Source organism: Myiozetetes cayanensis, unplaced genomic scaffold (assembly GCF_022539395.1).
Source record: "Myiozetetes cayanensis isolate MyiCay16 unplaced genomic scaffold, myiCay2020 scf14, whole genome shotgun sequence".
Lineage (NCBI taxonomy): Eukaryota > Metazoa > Chordata > Aves > Passeriformes > Tyrannidae > Myiozetetes > Myiozetetes cayanensis.
Window position 1 is genome coordinate 20,299,695 of NW_026087048.1, and position 14,694 is coordinate 20,314,388.

The window sequence follows — 14,694 nt, forward strand, 5'->3', positions numbered from 1 at the left end:
GAAATAGCAGATGAAATCCTCAGCTCCAGTCAAGCAAGGGAATGGCCCAGCCCAGCCCTGCCGGGTGCTCGGGTGCTCGGGGAACGCAGAACGGCTGCCTCCCAACATCCCTCACCTGGCGCACCCGGGTGTCCTGTGCCAGGCAGGACTGCCAAGGGCAGCTCCAGTGCCCCTGGCCCTGGTGGTGACAAGATCACAGGTTGGGTTTTTTAAAAATAATAACTAAAAAAAGTATAGCCTGGCCTGGACCCTCCCAGCTCCAGGATCTGGGGAATCAAACAGGAAACTTAAAAACATTCATTACCTTTTCTTTCCCAACCTGCTGTTTCCAGAGGAGTAGCCCAGCTCTCCAGCTCTGGAGCACTGAGGCAGGAGCAAGGGAGAAGGACAGAGACAGCCACAGCTTGGGGACTCAGCTCCAGAGATTTGTGGTGCCAAGCATGCCCCTGAAGTGGATGTAAAGCAGTGTCACCAAAAGGGAAGGGTTTCTGGAACCAGCCAGAACTCTCTTATGTTAGAAAGAAAGGCCCAAATAAACTTAAAAAATATTTATTTAACGTGAGTTTATGTACCCGACAAATAGACAAGTCCCTGAAAGGTTCAGCAGCAAATTAAACAAAAATTTAATAAACAATGATTCCATCCTGAGGACTTGCTTTCATCCAGTAATTGCACTTGCCAGCTACAATATGGAATACGAAGGCTGGAGGAAGTTCCTGGATTTGGGCTTGGGCAGTGCCATCATGCCCAACCTCCCAGCAGCTCCCTGTGAGGCACCGACATTGCAGGATGTGAAGCTGGGGCTGGAGGAAGCCAGAGCCTTCGAGCTCTGTGGCTTCTTGGTCCTTCTGTACCTGCTGTAGCCACTGCAAAGTCAGAGAGGTGTGTGTGACACACGGCGTCACCTGCCCCGGCCCCTGCACCAGGCTGCACCCACACGGGCACCACTGTTTTCTAGAAGATGATGTGATCATTTTATAATATTTATTTTTTTTAACACACATGGCTGCAAAAATACCTCTGAAATGTAAACTGAATGCAGCTCTTGCTCTGGGATGTGCCCAAGGGTGAGGGACAGGGAGTGCTGAGCCAACACAACTCCAATTAACCCAACTAGAGCATCAACAACAAGTGACACTTCAGGGTCAGCAGCAGTTAATGACAAATATTTCAGTAGAAGGGAAGGAGCAAAGGGTGGAGCAAAACCTGCTGAGCTGGGAGTGGCCACTGGCTATCATGAACAAGGAGAGGAATGAGGGAAAACAGGGCAGGGAAAGGGAAATCCTTGGAAGTGGTGGATCTGCCCTACAAGTTTAAGACCAACCAACCCCAGATGCAGGTATTGCCTTGTTTGGCACAATCAGAGCGAGAATTTGAATTAATTCAAATATTCTATCAAATATTCTAAGACCTCTTTATGATTCCAAGCAAGAAATCCAGTCAGCCTACTAATACTAAGCAAGAAAACCAGTCAGCTGGTTATGGCAGCACACTGAAATTTGGTGTCTGCTTAGCTTGTGGCACTCAAGTGTGAGGACAATTGTTAAATGTCCTTCCTTACCAGCTTTTAAAACCAAAAGGCAGAAAAGCAAGTGAAGCAGCTGTTACCAGGCACCTGGATAATTTTAACACCATTGCTTAAGTCCATACTTAAGTAACTGCAGTGGGATAACTGCAATTCTGGGATCATCATCAAGCTGATCTGGGCAAAGACAAGTGACCACAGACACATACCCTCTGGGCTGAAACTGCTGGCTGCCAGCAGCACTCGTCTTTTTCCTCTTGGAGTCTTTGGAGTTTGCTGGTCGTTTCCTTTTCCTCCTTTGGTTTGTGTTATTGCCAAAATAGCTGGAGGTTGTACCTGCATCTTCTCCTTCTCCATCGCTCACAGGAGTGCTGGTGCTCCCTGTGGCTGTGTTGGCACCTGGGCCAGCAGCATCTTCTACAGACAGACAAGAGAGGTAAACCTGATTCAACCAAGGTATCACCTGAGCCAGTCAGACTGTCCCCAGAACACACAGGTGGTATCAAAACACCTGCCCTGGCTGTTTCACACCTCCTCTGCACTGCCCTCATCCCGAGTCTTTCAGAGATATACACTGAATTTAGTAGGAAGGTAGCAAAGACCTTGGTATGTTCTGAAAGTGTGGGATTGCTCCCTCTTGTAATTATCAGCCTGTAAGAATTAGTTGTTTGTGATTAAAACAAGGTAAATTTTGAATCAAGCATCTGCTAGAGGAGGAGAGAAGGGCACTGCACAGGAGAGCACACGCTGGGGTACAAAGCACACCGCACCTGGGATGGAGCGTTCCGAGTACTTCTCCATCACTTTAATTATTTCTGCACCGTATTTCTCCAGTTTGTCTTCTGTGACACCATCGATCTGCAGCAGAACCTCCACGTCTGAGGACAAGGTTTCTGTAATGTAACAAAGGACCCCTTACACATGTCCAACGAGTAACTTTTTATAAAGAGATGCTGGAGGAAATTAATTCCTTTCCGTACCACCCCTGTGTAGAAGCCCGGAAGGACTTCTTAGTAACCTGGCCTTACCTGCTATTTTCTTTAGGGTGGAGGTACTGAAAATATTGAAGTAATGCACATCAAAGACTTTGCCCAGCATTTTGCACGTGTCTGTAAGTTCACTGAGGCACTGTTTAACCACCTCTTCCCGCTGGGACATTTTTGCCATGGAAGCCCTTTGCCTTCTGATAGCACTGGCACTCTCTGTCTCGTGGAACTCCACCTGTTAAAAGGAGCCATCATAACCCCTGTCAGGGAGTTTCTGCAGAGGTTGATTGATAATAGAGGAACACAGCAAAGGAAAGAAAGTATCCTTTAATGGACCAAAAAAAGCTATTTAGCCAGTATATGCTTTTAAAGTGATTTTTTTACAGGCTACTCATTCACCTCCAAGTTTCTCCTACAAAGAACTGGCAGAGTTTATACAGAGGGAAAACCTCTTGAGAGCCCAGTTCACAGCTGGCTTCAAACAGAGGTTACTGGAGTAATGCTGAGGGCTCTGCTCTGCTCCAAACACAGCACTAATGAAGAAGCATTGCCTCAAGCAATGTGGGACTGCTCCCTGGCCTTCTTAAAGTGCATCTTCCATCAGAGCTCACCAATGACTGGGAGAAATAGAGTAGAAAAATCCAGGAGAAGGGAGTGCTGGTCTTTCTTTCCTATTTAGCCAGCTTTTTGTGGAGGTCAGAACTTTCCTTCATTGTCCAGCTGGAATTGGATGGGGTAGGTGAGAAAGATTTAAACCTGTCCAAGCCTGTCAAACTCACCTTTTGCCCCACAACATAGTTATTGGAATACTGGACTAGGAATCCCACATGTTGGATTCTGTTCCTGCCCTTCAGCTGGAACAGCAAACTGTGTTTTAGCCACCTGGGGGGATATGCCAGAGGAAAACTGCAGCACATTCCTTAAAACAATACCCTCAAGACACTAAATATACAGTTACACACCTGTAGTGACCCATCCAGCACAGCCTGAGCTTTCTCTCCCAGAATGACATATGCCACTGCTTGGTCATTGGCTGTGATGTACAAATCCTCATCCAGGATTTTGTCCAGGACCAGTTTTCTAAACAGTCTTTCAGCATTATGCCTGGAATAGGCAGCTCCCTTCCCAAATATTCCAGACTGAATCTTGGCACTCGTTGTACCTGTGCAACAGAAACCACAGGATAAGCCTGTGATCAGAAAGCCCATGTAGGTGTGCATTTACAGACCTGTGGGAAATTCCCAAGGGAATTCCACAGTCCGTTCACATTAAAAATCCTTTAAGCACCAGAAAACTAATATTATCACTGTAGCAACCTGAAATGGATTAAATCTTCAGTTTCCTTTATTTTAAATCATTTACCACCAAGAGATTCCCGGGAAGGTTAATTTTGCAAAGCACATGTTCTTTTGAAGCCCTGCCAGCATTGCACAGCCCTCCTGATTCCTGGTTGGGGATTTGTGCACCCGGTTATTCGGGTTTCTCTGGAAGAACAGACTCACCTATGAAAATGTCCACCATCATGTTCAGGGTGTACCTGCCAGAGCCTGGGTTCCTCCTCCCGTTCCGTCCCGCTTGCCCACAGTGCTCTCGTACAAACCGAACGATGTTCTTCACGTCCTCTGTCACGTTCCTTGATTTATAATCCTGTTAAATCAGACTTGATTAGGAAATGCCAGTATGTGTTTCTCCTCTAATGCAAGTTGTTACTGACAACCTGTTTTCGTTATTGAGCTTGTCCCAGCCGTGAATTCAGTTTGTTCCAAACAGAGAAACAGTGATTTTCTAGTTAGTAACCTACAGTGATACAGTCACAGGGATTCTGGACTTCTTAACACTCTGGAAAATGCAATAGCAGTCTAACTGACTATATATAATCCCCATTGTGCTTCTGGTATACAGTGAGGTGCAAGGCTGCTGGATGAACTCTGGGAATTGAGGTAAATCATTTGGAAAGCATTCCTGTAATTATCCTGCTACCATGACCTAGAACTTACACTTCCAATATGCATTAAAATGAGAAAACTGGACTGAATATGCATTATTCTGGTCAAATTCAGTTCCAACCCAGCTATGTAAGGGAATGCTTCAAACACATTCACAGGTACAAAACTGATCAGGAACCCTTCCCTGCCTGCTTCCACAGCTGCTTTCTCTTCTGCTTCAGCTCATGCCACCAAGTTTGCTTCAATCCTTGATGCAAAACCCAAATCTTTGGGCCACCCGCAGCAGTACACAGCTGATGTGGCACTCATGCTGCTCCAGCAGCACAAAGCTGCCCTGAAAACATCAGAACAGGCACTGAAGGAATTTCCCTGCAGCCACTCCAGTGGATCTGATATTAGCTCCTGCTTCCCATAAACACTGTAGCCAAGAAAACTGACGTTAAGGAACATCCTTGCCCTTCTGACAGGAACAGGAGCATCACAAGTTCATGGACAGTCTGCAACTCTGCTCTAGGTTAAACCCTGGAAATAACTGGAAGCATCACAAAACTACAGGACATTTATGCCTTTTCCCCATTTTCCTTCCCAAGGGCCACGTAACCAGGCAGCTAAGTGCAAAATCAGTCTGACACCACTATAAATAAAATCTGTGTGTTTTACCTTCTTTCTGCTGCAGTTATCACAGATCACTTCTGGGTGGTCTTTGCAGAAGTTGGGGTTGAAATCGGTCTCCCCGAAGTAGGCGAGCAGCTGGACCCGGCGGCACTCGACGACGTTCTCGCAGTAGTGCACCATGCTGTACAGGTTGTTGAAGTGGGTCTGCCTCGTGTGGCTGTTCCCATCCTTCTCCACTGGAACACAAAAAATTCACCTGTATCCGTTAGATCTGCACCTCTGCGTTTTTACACATTGTCAGACAAAACACAATGTTGGTTTTGCTTAGAAAAAGGTGAGCGGGTTAGTACAAAACTGACCAGATTTTATCCCTAAAGTTTTAGAAAACGGAGAAGGGAAATGAGCCTGGAACGACAAGAGTCAAGAGAAGAACATGTATGATGGGATGAGAGGAAACGGCCTCTTGCACCACGGGAGGTTTAGATTAGATATCAGGAACAATTTCTTCATGGAAAGGGTTGTCCAGCCTTGGCACAGGCTATCCAGGGCAGTGGTGGAATCCCCATCCCTGGAAGCGTTTGAAAAACATGTGGGTGTGGCACTTGAAGACATGATTTAGTGGTGAACATGTGAGTGGGGCCGGGCTGACAGTTGGACTTGATGATCTTAAATGTCTTTTCCAGCCTTAACAATTCCCTGATTCTATAAAGCAAAGTGGTTTTGACTAAAATTAAGTACAAGTGACAAAAATCCTGACAGAAGACCATCCAGGGAAAAGCACCCCGTTCTCCCCTCTTTCCAACTGTTACCTACCCATGGCACTTGTAAAAGAGAAATAACACAGGCTGAATGAAACAGAGACCAGAGACAAACTGACTGCTTCAGTATCACCTCCAAGGTCCAAGAGGAGAACTCACTCAGGATGAGCCTTCTCAGTCTGGTCACGTCGCTGTAGCTGTAGAAGAGCAGGCAGTGAGACATCTCCCCATCCCGCCCAGCTCTGCCAGACTCCTGGTAGTAACCTTCTATGGATTTGGGAAGGGACGCGTGGATGACGTAGCGCACGTCGGGTTTGTCAATGCCCATTCCAAAGGCAATTGTTGCACAAATCACCTGGAAGGAGATCATAATGTTCTACACATGCATCATGGAAGCTATTCCTGCAGCTCTGCACTGAGACCAGACAGGTGACCAGGATTAGGAAACCTGGAACCCAGAATGCCAACTGTAACCCTGCAGGAAGAGTACAAAACAGCAACATCTCCTCTCCCGTCAGAAGAGCTACTCCAGACACAGGGAAAACCCCAAATTCCAGTCTCTGTACAGTCCAGCAGTGTGCCAGCAGCTGTTGCAGGAGCCCTGCACTGCTCAGGTCCTCCCTCCTGGAGCAGCAGACCATGGTGCAGTGCTACAGCCTTCTGTTCATAGAATTCCCACTAAAAAGGTGCTGCTGAGCCCCAGCAGGTCTGCTGGGATCAGTTATCCAAATACTGCAGCCCACTAGGTGATAACACTGCACAACTTCCCTTCCACTTCCCAGGCCAAGAGGGCTAAAAGCACCCGAAATCTCTTCCCTTTCCCCCTCAGTTTTCCTTTACCTGGCACCCTTCCTGATTGACCCACTTCTGCTGCACGAGGTCCCTGTTGGAGTCGGTGAGGCCAGCGTGATAGGCCAGGGCAGCCAGCCCCTCCTTCTGCAGGATGGCTGCTGTGGTGTCACACTCGTGCCGGGAGAGGCAGTAGATTATTCCAGAGTCATCTGCAAAGACATGATAAAAAGAAATTTGAGTTACAACACAGTTTTATCCCTTTTCACTTGCTCAGCAGGCAAACCTGCCAAGCAGATACTGACCTCTCCCTCTCTAATAAAGGTAATAATATAATTGCTTAACTGTAGAACTTATTTTATTAATATTAGATGGTTTTGTTAGTTTTTCCTACCCAATATTTTGGGGTTTTTTGTGAGGTGGAATCAAGAAAAATTTTCCTTAGTATTGTGCAATCTCAGGATTTAAAACACATGAATAAAAACTACATAAATCAAGATCTAGAGCAGTCTAGTTGATGCTCTCCAAGGGTACAGCACTGGAGAAGCTCTGAGGGAACCTTGGTGTTGTCCAATTCCAGCAGCAGGAGCTGCAGGACTCCAAAGTGAGCCTGGAAAGATGGGAATCTCCAAAGATAGTTTCGAGGGGAACTACAGATAAGCAGACCAACACAATTAAACGATTAAACCAGTATGACCTCTATACTCTGAAGACACAATGCTACTGGCAGGCTCCAGAAGGGTAACTCAGGGACATCACAATAATTTACTCTGCCATCTTAACTTGAACCCTTAACTTTAGGATGCACATAAATCTGATTATCAATAATACCACTTTGCCTCCAACTTGCTTTTCCTGTAAATATGTCATTATTACAGCATTATAAAAGCTTTTCCTGCCTTAAGAAGTGGAAAGGCCTGCAGGCTCCGTGCTGCTCAGTACTCACGGGGGTGATATTTTTTAATCCATTCCAAGCAATCCATCGCCACTTTCTTTGGCTTCTTGGGCAACACATCATATTTCAAGTTATGCCTGTTGAAGCTCATTGTAAACCTAAAACACAACAGTTCATGGGGTTCATCAGCTTTATGGGTGCAGTTACATTCAGCTTCCTTCATCATGCAAGGAAGGGTTTGGCAAGTTTTTTATTACTTACGTCAATATTTTGCATGTAACTCATTGAATTCCATGCATACATTTCATTTAATCAGATATAGCTACATAAGGATTTCAGATGGGCCTGTGATACTTTTTTAACCAGACTAAGTTTTCCACTCAAAATTTCTGCAGCACAAACAGTCAGTTTGTGCAAGTTGCTGAGCAACTCACACTTGTGGTTTCAGCATCTCCAGCTGATTCTGGATGTCCTTCTGCACGCGGGGGTTGGCAGTGGCAGTAAGAGCCATCATGGGGACCGAGTGGAACTTCCTGCGGAGCATGTTGAGGCGCTTGTAGTCTTGTCGGAAGTCGTGGCCCCACTGGTTGGAAAACAAAATGAAAGTGTAACAGAGTAAAATGCTCCAACTGAGCCTTCTGGCATTTCAAAGAACAAAAGGAGGTTTTACCTGGCTGACACAGTGGGCCTCATCGATAACAAAACGTGCCAAGAGTTTCCTGTCGTAGAGATTCTCCAGGGCTGACATCAGCCGGTTGCTGGCACACACCTGGGACACACCAGCCGTGCCATTGGAAAGCAAAGGAACAGAGCACAGTGTCACCTGGCCTGACTGAACACAGGAACAACTGCTCCCTGCTGCCAAGTTAATCCTGACTGCACAGGCAGAGCTTGACGGCAGAAAGATGATGCCAATCAGCTGCATTTTAACAAAGCAGTCGGTGTGAGACTCCCATGAGGTCCTGGGATCACCCATCCCAAGGTCCCTCATTCTGAGGAAACTTCAATATATTTAAATTACTTAGGTCAAGAAAGACAGGGAAAGACAATGCTGAAGAAAGAAACATAATCAGCACACTAACCAGTTCCCTCTTACAAAGTTCTTGTGTAATAACATAATTTTTAAGGCAGCAAATAATAAACCCCAAGGCAAGCTTGGACAATCTCCTATTACCCTGACAGTGCCATATTTTTCCTGTATTACCCTATTCAGAGCAGCCTGGATTCAGTAGCTGTTAGACAGTGATTAACACTAATATGTAGCAAGATATATTGAAATGGATGGGCATGGGGGTTTAAGAATTTAAATTGTACATAGTTTTCATTCTTGGCTAATCACTGATTGAAATTAGTTACAGCTATAAGAGTCTTACTGAAAATTACCTAAACATTACCTAAAAACTGTTTAACAGGGTTTTTCCCCAGAAGCCTACTCCAAGCCCAGTGTTTCCCCTCGCTGCCCTCATGGTTTCACGACTCGGGTGAAGCACACACCTTCTCGGGGGTGACGTACAGCAGCTTTATGACGGGGTCTTTCTTTGACAGCTGCGTGTATATTTTTGAGGCATCAGCATCTGTCCTGTCACCAGTCAGGTACGTTGCAGCAATCTGTATCACAAATACATATATTGAGTTTTAATACATGCAAAGCAGAAGACAGCATCAAATGTAGTCCTACCTGTAGTTACAAATCTGTTCCTGAGCACTCAGCTTGTGATCTCCTGCACCCGCATTTCTTCCCTTTGGGTATCGCTTTCCCAGAGGTGTCTAGCACCTCAGAACCCCCCTAACTCAGGAATTGTTGGTGCTTATTCCTGCTGCAGAGCCAGGCTGCTCCTGTTCAGGTGTGCCAGTACAACTCTCAGGATTCTCAGAATCAGCATCTGCTCTGGAAAACCCAACTCCAATACCCAACACTCAGGAGGAGCAATAAATCCAGCAGTTACACTGCCAAGATACTCAAGCTCATCCAATTTAGTTCTTCCTAGACAACTTTCTGTGCCTGTCACAGTGTCCATCTAATCAATTTATGCTGTTTATATTCAAGAGACACAAGATTTGCTGTATAATTTCAGATTTCTAATCTAGTTACCTGCAGTTTCACTCAATAAAGCTGCTGGAACTTACATCTAAGGTCTTCAGCTTCTGGACTTGATCGATGATCAGCGACCGCAGCGGAGAGATAACGATGGTGACCCCGGCAGACACACAGGCTGGTAACTGGTAGCACAAGCTTTTCCCACCTCCTGTAAGGATTAGAGAGAACACCGCAAGTGTTGGATGTCAAGAGGAAAGGGAGACAGTCTGGAGACCTATTTCTGACTCCCCATTTTGCAGCACTTTCAGAAACAATTAAATTTTACAAATGACTGCCCCAGAGTGATACCTGTAGGATAAGTTACCATGTGAATTACTATGAAATGCAGAAATTCAATACCCCTCACTCAAAATACCCCAGTGTAACAACACTCCAGAAATCCTGCAGCCACACAATTCCAGCAGCACCTTCACAAAGGCACAGGGGAAGAGAACAGCTTGTCCCAGGCCTTGCAGAAGGACCTCCCAGACTACAGCGGGGTGCTGTGGGGCACGCACCTGTGGGCATGAGGATGAAACAATCCTCCCCCAGCAGAACAGCGTTGATGGCCTCCAGCTGGTTTGTCCGGAAAGAGTGCAATCCAAACTTCTTGTGAAATATATTCCTCATTTCTTCAGAATGGGAAAATTTCATACCCCTGAAACGTTCCAGGGCAGGGTTATGAACCACTGGATCTGGGAGACAAAAAAATGTACTACAGTGAGTTACAGTATCAAGTTTAGGAAGGAATTCTTCCTGGTGAGGCCCCGGCACAGGTTGCCAAGAGAAGCTGTGGCTGCCCCATCCCTGGAAGTGTCCAAGGCCAGGTTGGACAGGGCTTGGAGCAGCCTGGGATAGTGGGAGGTGTCCCTGCCCATGGCACGGGGTGGGACTGGATAGGCTTTGAGGTCTCTTCTACTATAAACCCTTCTGTGACTCTGATTTTCAACTCTCCTTGGCCAAAGCTGTTCCTAGAGTAACCCCAAATGACACTGATCCACCTGTGCCCCAGAGAGATTGGGTTTGCTTCCACAAGTGCCCATTTTGGAACATTTTGCATGAACAGCAAAAACCATTGTACAGCTTTGAATTAACAACGGCAGAATCATTATTTAATTAAAACACAGAAACATTCTTATTTCCAGTTTTAGCAGGTGCTTCTTTCAGCAGCCTGAAACCTGCACGGGAAGGGAATAGTCAAGTTTGGCATCACTTGGAGTTATAAAAACCCAAGACGACTTTGCAAAAAGAAGCTTCCACATAAACAAAAGGCAATGATGTGATCTGCAGCAGTTACTCGGCCTTAGGTTTAAAAAGAAGTAAGAATTTAAAAAGGGAAAGACAATAGCCCTCACGAGCATATTTACCCGGACAGTTCTTTGTTGCCATTGGGGAGCCTGACTTCAGAGCAGCAGGACTGGATGCCACAGCAGACCCTTTGGCTCTGGCCATGATCTTGGACAAGAGGGATTTGGTGGGTGGCCCTTCCCTGATGGGCTGGTACAGCGGTGTGGACGGTGCTGCCGAAACAGCCACCGGCTCCTCCCAGTCCTCGTCGAAGTCATCGATGTCGAAGTGATCCAGGTCAAAGTCGGGATCGTTTGCACCCAAACTGCTCCCTGCAGGGCTGGCCGTGGGAGCCATGCTCTGAGCTTTCAGGGCTGTGCTGGTCAGGGGCTGCTTCCCATTCCTCGTTCCCAGCGTTTCGCCCCAGCTGCTGTCGCAGAATGGCTCAGACTGGAGGCTGAGCCCAAGGGAACCTCCCTCCCTGCCGCTTCCCTTGGGAGAAGGCAGCGCTGCAGTTCCTGGGCAGGTGATCTCCTCAACACTTTGCTTTGAAGCACAAGAGGTATCCAAAGTTCGATTTGTTTTGGCAGAAAAGTTGCTGGAATGAACAGAAAGCACCGATGGGAGGTCTGTGGATTTGGGGGAGTTTCTGTCAGAAGCGAAGCTCCGGCTCAGGCAAGAACCTGGAGGAGCACCAGGACAGGCACCAGGGCCCCGCTCCATGGGATCCTTCCAGTTTCTTGGAAAAGTGGTGTTTATGCCATTTTGGTTCAAGTTGACAGAATTAGCCAGCAATTTTCTCCTGGGAGAGACAAGGGATGGAAAAAGGAAAAATATATATATATTTAGTCACAAGCAATGACTTACCAAGTTCTACAACATCCATTAAACAGTTCTGTCCCCGCTATTAAACACTAACATATGGTGGTTCCATCATGCTCTGAGTCACTGTGTTTGAAAAATATTTCAAACAAATCTAGGGAAAAATAAAAACTACCAGAACAAACTAATGACAAAATTACAACATATCCTCTACAGACATAAAAATAAAAGAATTCCTAAAATCAGGGAACAGATCCAGGCAAGGTAGAGCATAAAAAGTAAATCCTTAGATCCACAAGTTAAAAATAAGTAGAAATACGCTTTTACCAAATCATGGGTTTAGGTACTTTCCAAGTACCAATGTCTGACTACAGCAATAAGGAAACTGTCCTGAGAACATTCAGAAAAGCCCATAGTCCCAATCCAGGAAAAAACCAAGTAAAAATCCAAATGCCAGTACTTTGTCTGTGTATTGTGCCATCAGCTGATGCAAGAGGTAAAGCACCAGGCTGTGGTGGCAATAATCACATTGCAAGATGACAAGCTCAGAGATATTAGGAGAAATCGCCATCCCTGCAGTCAGTGAGAGTGAGTCTCAGGGAGAGAACATTCACTGGATGCCTGCAGTTACAAGAACTGAGGATGACACCTGGCAGGTCACACCTGCTTCTCCAGAAGCAACTGGTGCCAAGCACCTTCCTCAGACCGGGCGTGGAACTGGATCCTTCCACTCCCCAGAACACTGGGACTGCTAAAAGACACAGCACTTTGGGGCATTTTTTATCTCCCTTCAGGCAGTACCTTTAAGCTTTTTAACCCCCCTCCACCTCGTTCTCCGGTGTGCTGGGGACACCTGCAGGCAGGTTCCTGCTCCACACGGAGCCTACCTGAGCTCCCTGTGCTGGAGCAGGGCTCTGGCACAGGACAGGGCCTGCAGCTCCTGCAGTGGGATGGCATCCACCAGCTCACAGATGGCCTCCATGACCCTGAGCAGCTGCCGGGCCACAGGCACAGCTTCACCTGTCACAGGGAGCAAGTTCAGCAGAGCAATTGCCATTAGAATAGCTAACAAGATGGTATGACTGTCCCCAAGGACAGCACATTTCAGCAAGCCTAAACAATTTACTTTCAATATGTTTTTGTTCCATTTGCATAAAGAAACTGTTTCTGTGAGCAGGAACTCACAGAATCTACATATTTTTGCCCTTGTCTTTTATTATCCATCTATACATGTTAATTCTCCATCTATCCATGTCAGTTCTCCACCTACTGATGTTAATTCTCCATCTGTTACTTTAAATTCTTGGATTACACAGGGTACACAGGAGAATAATGAGTTGCAAACTACCCCCCCAAATCTGAGGCATGCCATTCCAAACATTCCATGTACCTGCATTCCCCGCACTGGGATCACCTCCAGCTCCAGGCTTTGTTGTGGGAACCTCCCCTGGCCTGGCCTCCGAGCTGCCAGCTGAGCACCTTCCAGCAGTGGGAGAGTCTTTGAAAACACTGCTAATGGCAAAAGAAAAAGCCACTAAAACACACAGATTACAAGGCATTTCCACAGAACAACAGGATTTAAGATGTGTGCAAAAGATAAATTCCTGAAACCCCAGGGAGAACCCAAGAGCTGAGCAGTCTTACACTCATCCTGTGTGCCAACATGGAGAATCTTGCTCTGGTAGTTTTTTCCCCTCCCACTACAAAAGGAAAAGTAACTCTGCTTTTTCTGAAGGAAAAGCCACCTCAAACATCAGATGCAAAATAAGTATTTAATAAAACATTAATTGTAGCTGCCAACCATTAACCTGTCAGACAGCAAAGAGACACAAACTCAATCTGCATCTTTTTAACAAGCAGGATTTACAGGTCTTTTTTGACAGGTTATTTTTGGTACTGTTCAAACCACCCTACGGACAGATGGCTTTACCAGTGAACTCTGGTTTACCTGACACTTTGTACAGAAGGGGAGAAGGGAGGCAGCTCCTCCTCGGGGGAGGGAGGGATGATGTCCAGCTCATCCTCCTCAAGGTCATTGTCTGCCAGCGGCCCGACAGCGTCCTCCACTTCTGGGGGGCTGTTCCCAGCCCTCCCTGGCTCCTGGCCCCCAGCTCCTTCAGCACCAGCAGCTGCAAGAGAATTAGATTAATACTGTTGGGTAACACTGTAAACTCAGCGTAGTACAAACAAAAGAAGGGAAAAATTAACAGCCAGATTTCAAAACACTAGTTTGATACGGTTTCTGAATGTTAAAGACAATATTTACTGCTCCCTTTTTTCCCCCATTAAAGACAGATGAAGTCCCACAAACCCTCTTTAAAGTGGAAAAGTGATATAACTAAACCTACAGTCACCTGTTTCCAGCCCTGCACCTTCCCAGGCTGGGAGCACCCAAAGGGAATGCAGGTACCCAAAGGGAATCCAGGGCTGCTTATCAGACACGAGCACACAGCTCCCTCTGATTCCTGGCAATCCCATCCCTCTGAGCGCGAACACAACAGAATTTTTTCCAGCTCTGCCGTACCTTCAAATAACCCGTCACCTGGGCGAGGCTCAGCCCTGTCCTCATCCAGAACCGGGTCGGCGGGTGAGTCCTCGAGGCAGATCACGGACTGCTGTGAGAGGGGGCGCGGCTCAGCCCCGGGCGGTGCCTCCCCGCCCGCGGTGCCGGCACAGCCGGGCGGCTCCGGGCGGGCCTTGCCGGGGGCCCGCGGCCCCTTCGGGGGCAGGACGGGTGGCCGGCAGAACCTCTCGATCCCCGACAGGTCGAAGTCGTCGATGTCATCCCATTCATCGCCGATGGTGACGGCAGGGCCGGGGCCGGCCTTCCCGGGGGGAGCGGCGCTGCCAGGACCGGCCCGCCCGGGAGCCCCGCCGGGACCGGCCCGCCGGGGAGCGGCGCTGCCAGGACCGGCCCGCCCGGGGGGAGCCCCGCACCCGGGACCGGCCCGCCCGGGGGGAGCCCCGCACCCGGGACCGGCCCGCCCGGGGGGA

General features: G+C 47.4%; 1 protein-coding gene across 3 annotated transcripts; it reads right to left on the reverse strand.

Annotated features, from left to right (window-relative positions):
• Positions 1 to 533: 533 nt before the first annotated feature.
• Positions 534 to 14,527, reverse strand: BLM (BLM RecQ like helicase). Of its 3 annotated transcripts, none has more exons than XM_050309524.1 (20): positions 14,225 to 14,527; positions 13,649 to 13,829; positions 13,091 to 13,209; positions 12,588 to 12,720; positions 10,959 to 11,680; positions 10,110 to 10,286; positions 9,642 to 9,760; positions 9,009 to 9,122; positions 8,185 to 8,283; positions 7,949 to 8,097; positions 7,566 to 7,672; positions 6,671 to 6,831; positions 5,990 to 6,185; positions 5,118 to 5,308; positions 4,014 to 4,158; positions 3,474 to 3,673; positions 2,554 to 2,746; positions 2,296 to 2,418; positions 1,735 to 1,942; positions 534 to 866 (listed from the first exon to the last, which is right to left on the reverse strand). In XM_050309524.1, the coding sequence occupies exons 4-20, from the start codon at positions 12,680 to 12,682 to the stop codon at positions 683 to 685; spliced, it is 3,183 nt and encodes a 1,060-aa protein (XP_050165481.1). In that variant the 5' UTR covers positions 12,683 to 12,720; positions 13,091 to 13,209; positions 13,649 to 13,829; positions 14,225 to 14,527; the 3' UTR covers positions 534 to 682. The 3 variants fall into 3 exon arrangements, with proteins under 3 accessions (XP_050165481.1, XP_050165480.1, XP_050165482.1); XM_050309523.1 differs by having other exon boundaries at positions 13,091 to 13,212; XM_050309525.1 differs by lacking the exon at positions 14,225 to 14,527 and adding an exon at positions 13,345 to 13,400 and having other exon boundaries at positions 13,649 to 13,747.
• Positions 14,528 to 14,694: the final 167 nt, after the last annotated feature.

Excerpts from the sequence above, each read along its gene's own strand:
- BLM (XM_050309524.1), bottom strand. The coding sequence starts at position 12,682 with ATGGAGGCCATCTGTGAGCTGGTGGATGCCATCCCACTGCAGGAGCTG. Across the intron at positions 3,674-4,013 it reads GATGGTGGACATTTTCATAG|GTACAACGAGTGCCAAGATT; the intron begins GTGAGTCTGTTC and ends TCTGTTGCACAG. Across the intron at positions 2,747-3,473 it reads TGCTGGATGGGTCACTACAG|GTGGAGTTCCACGAGACAGA; the intron begins GTGTGTAACTGT and ends TCCTTTTAACAG.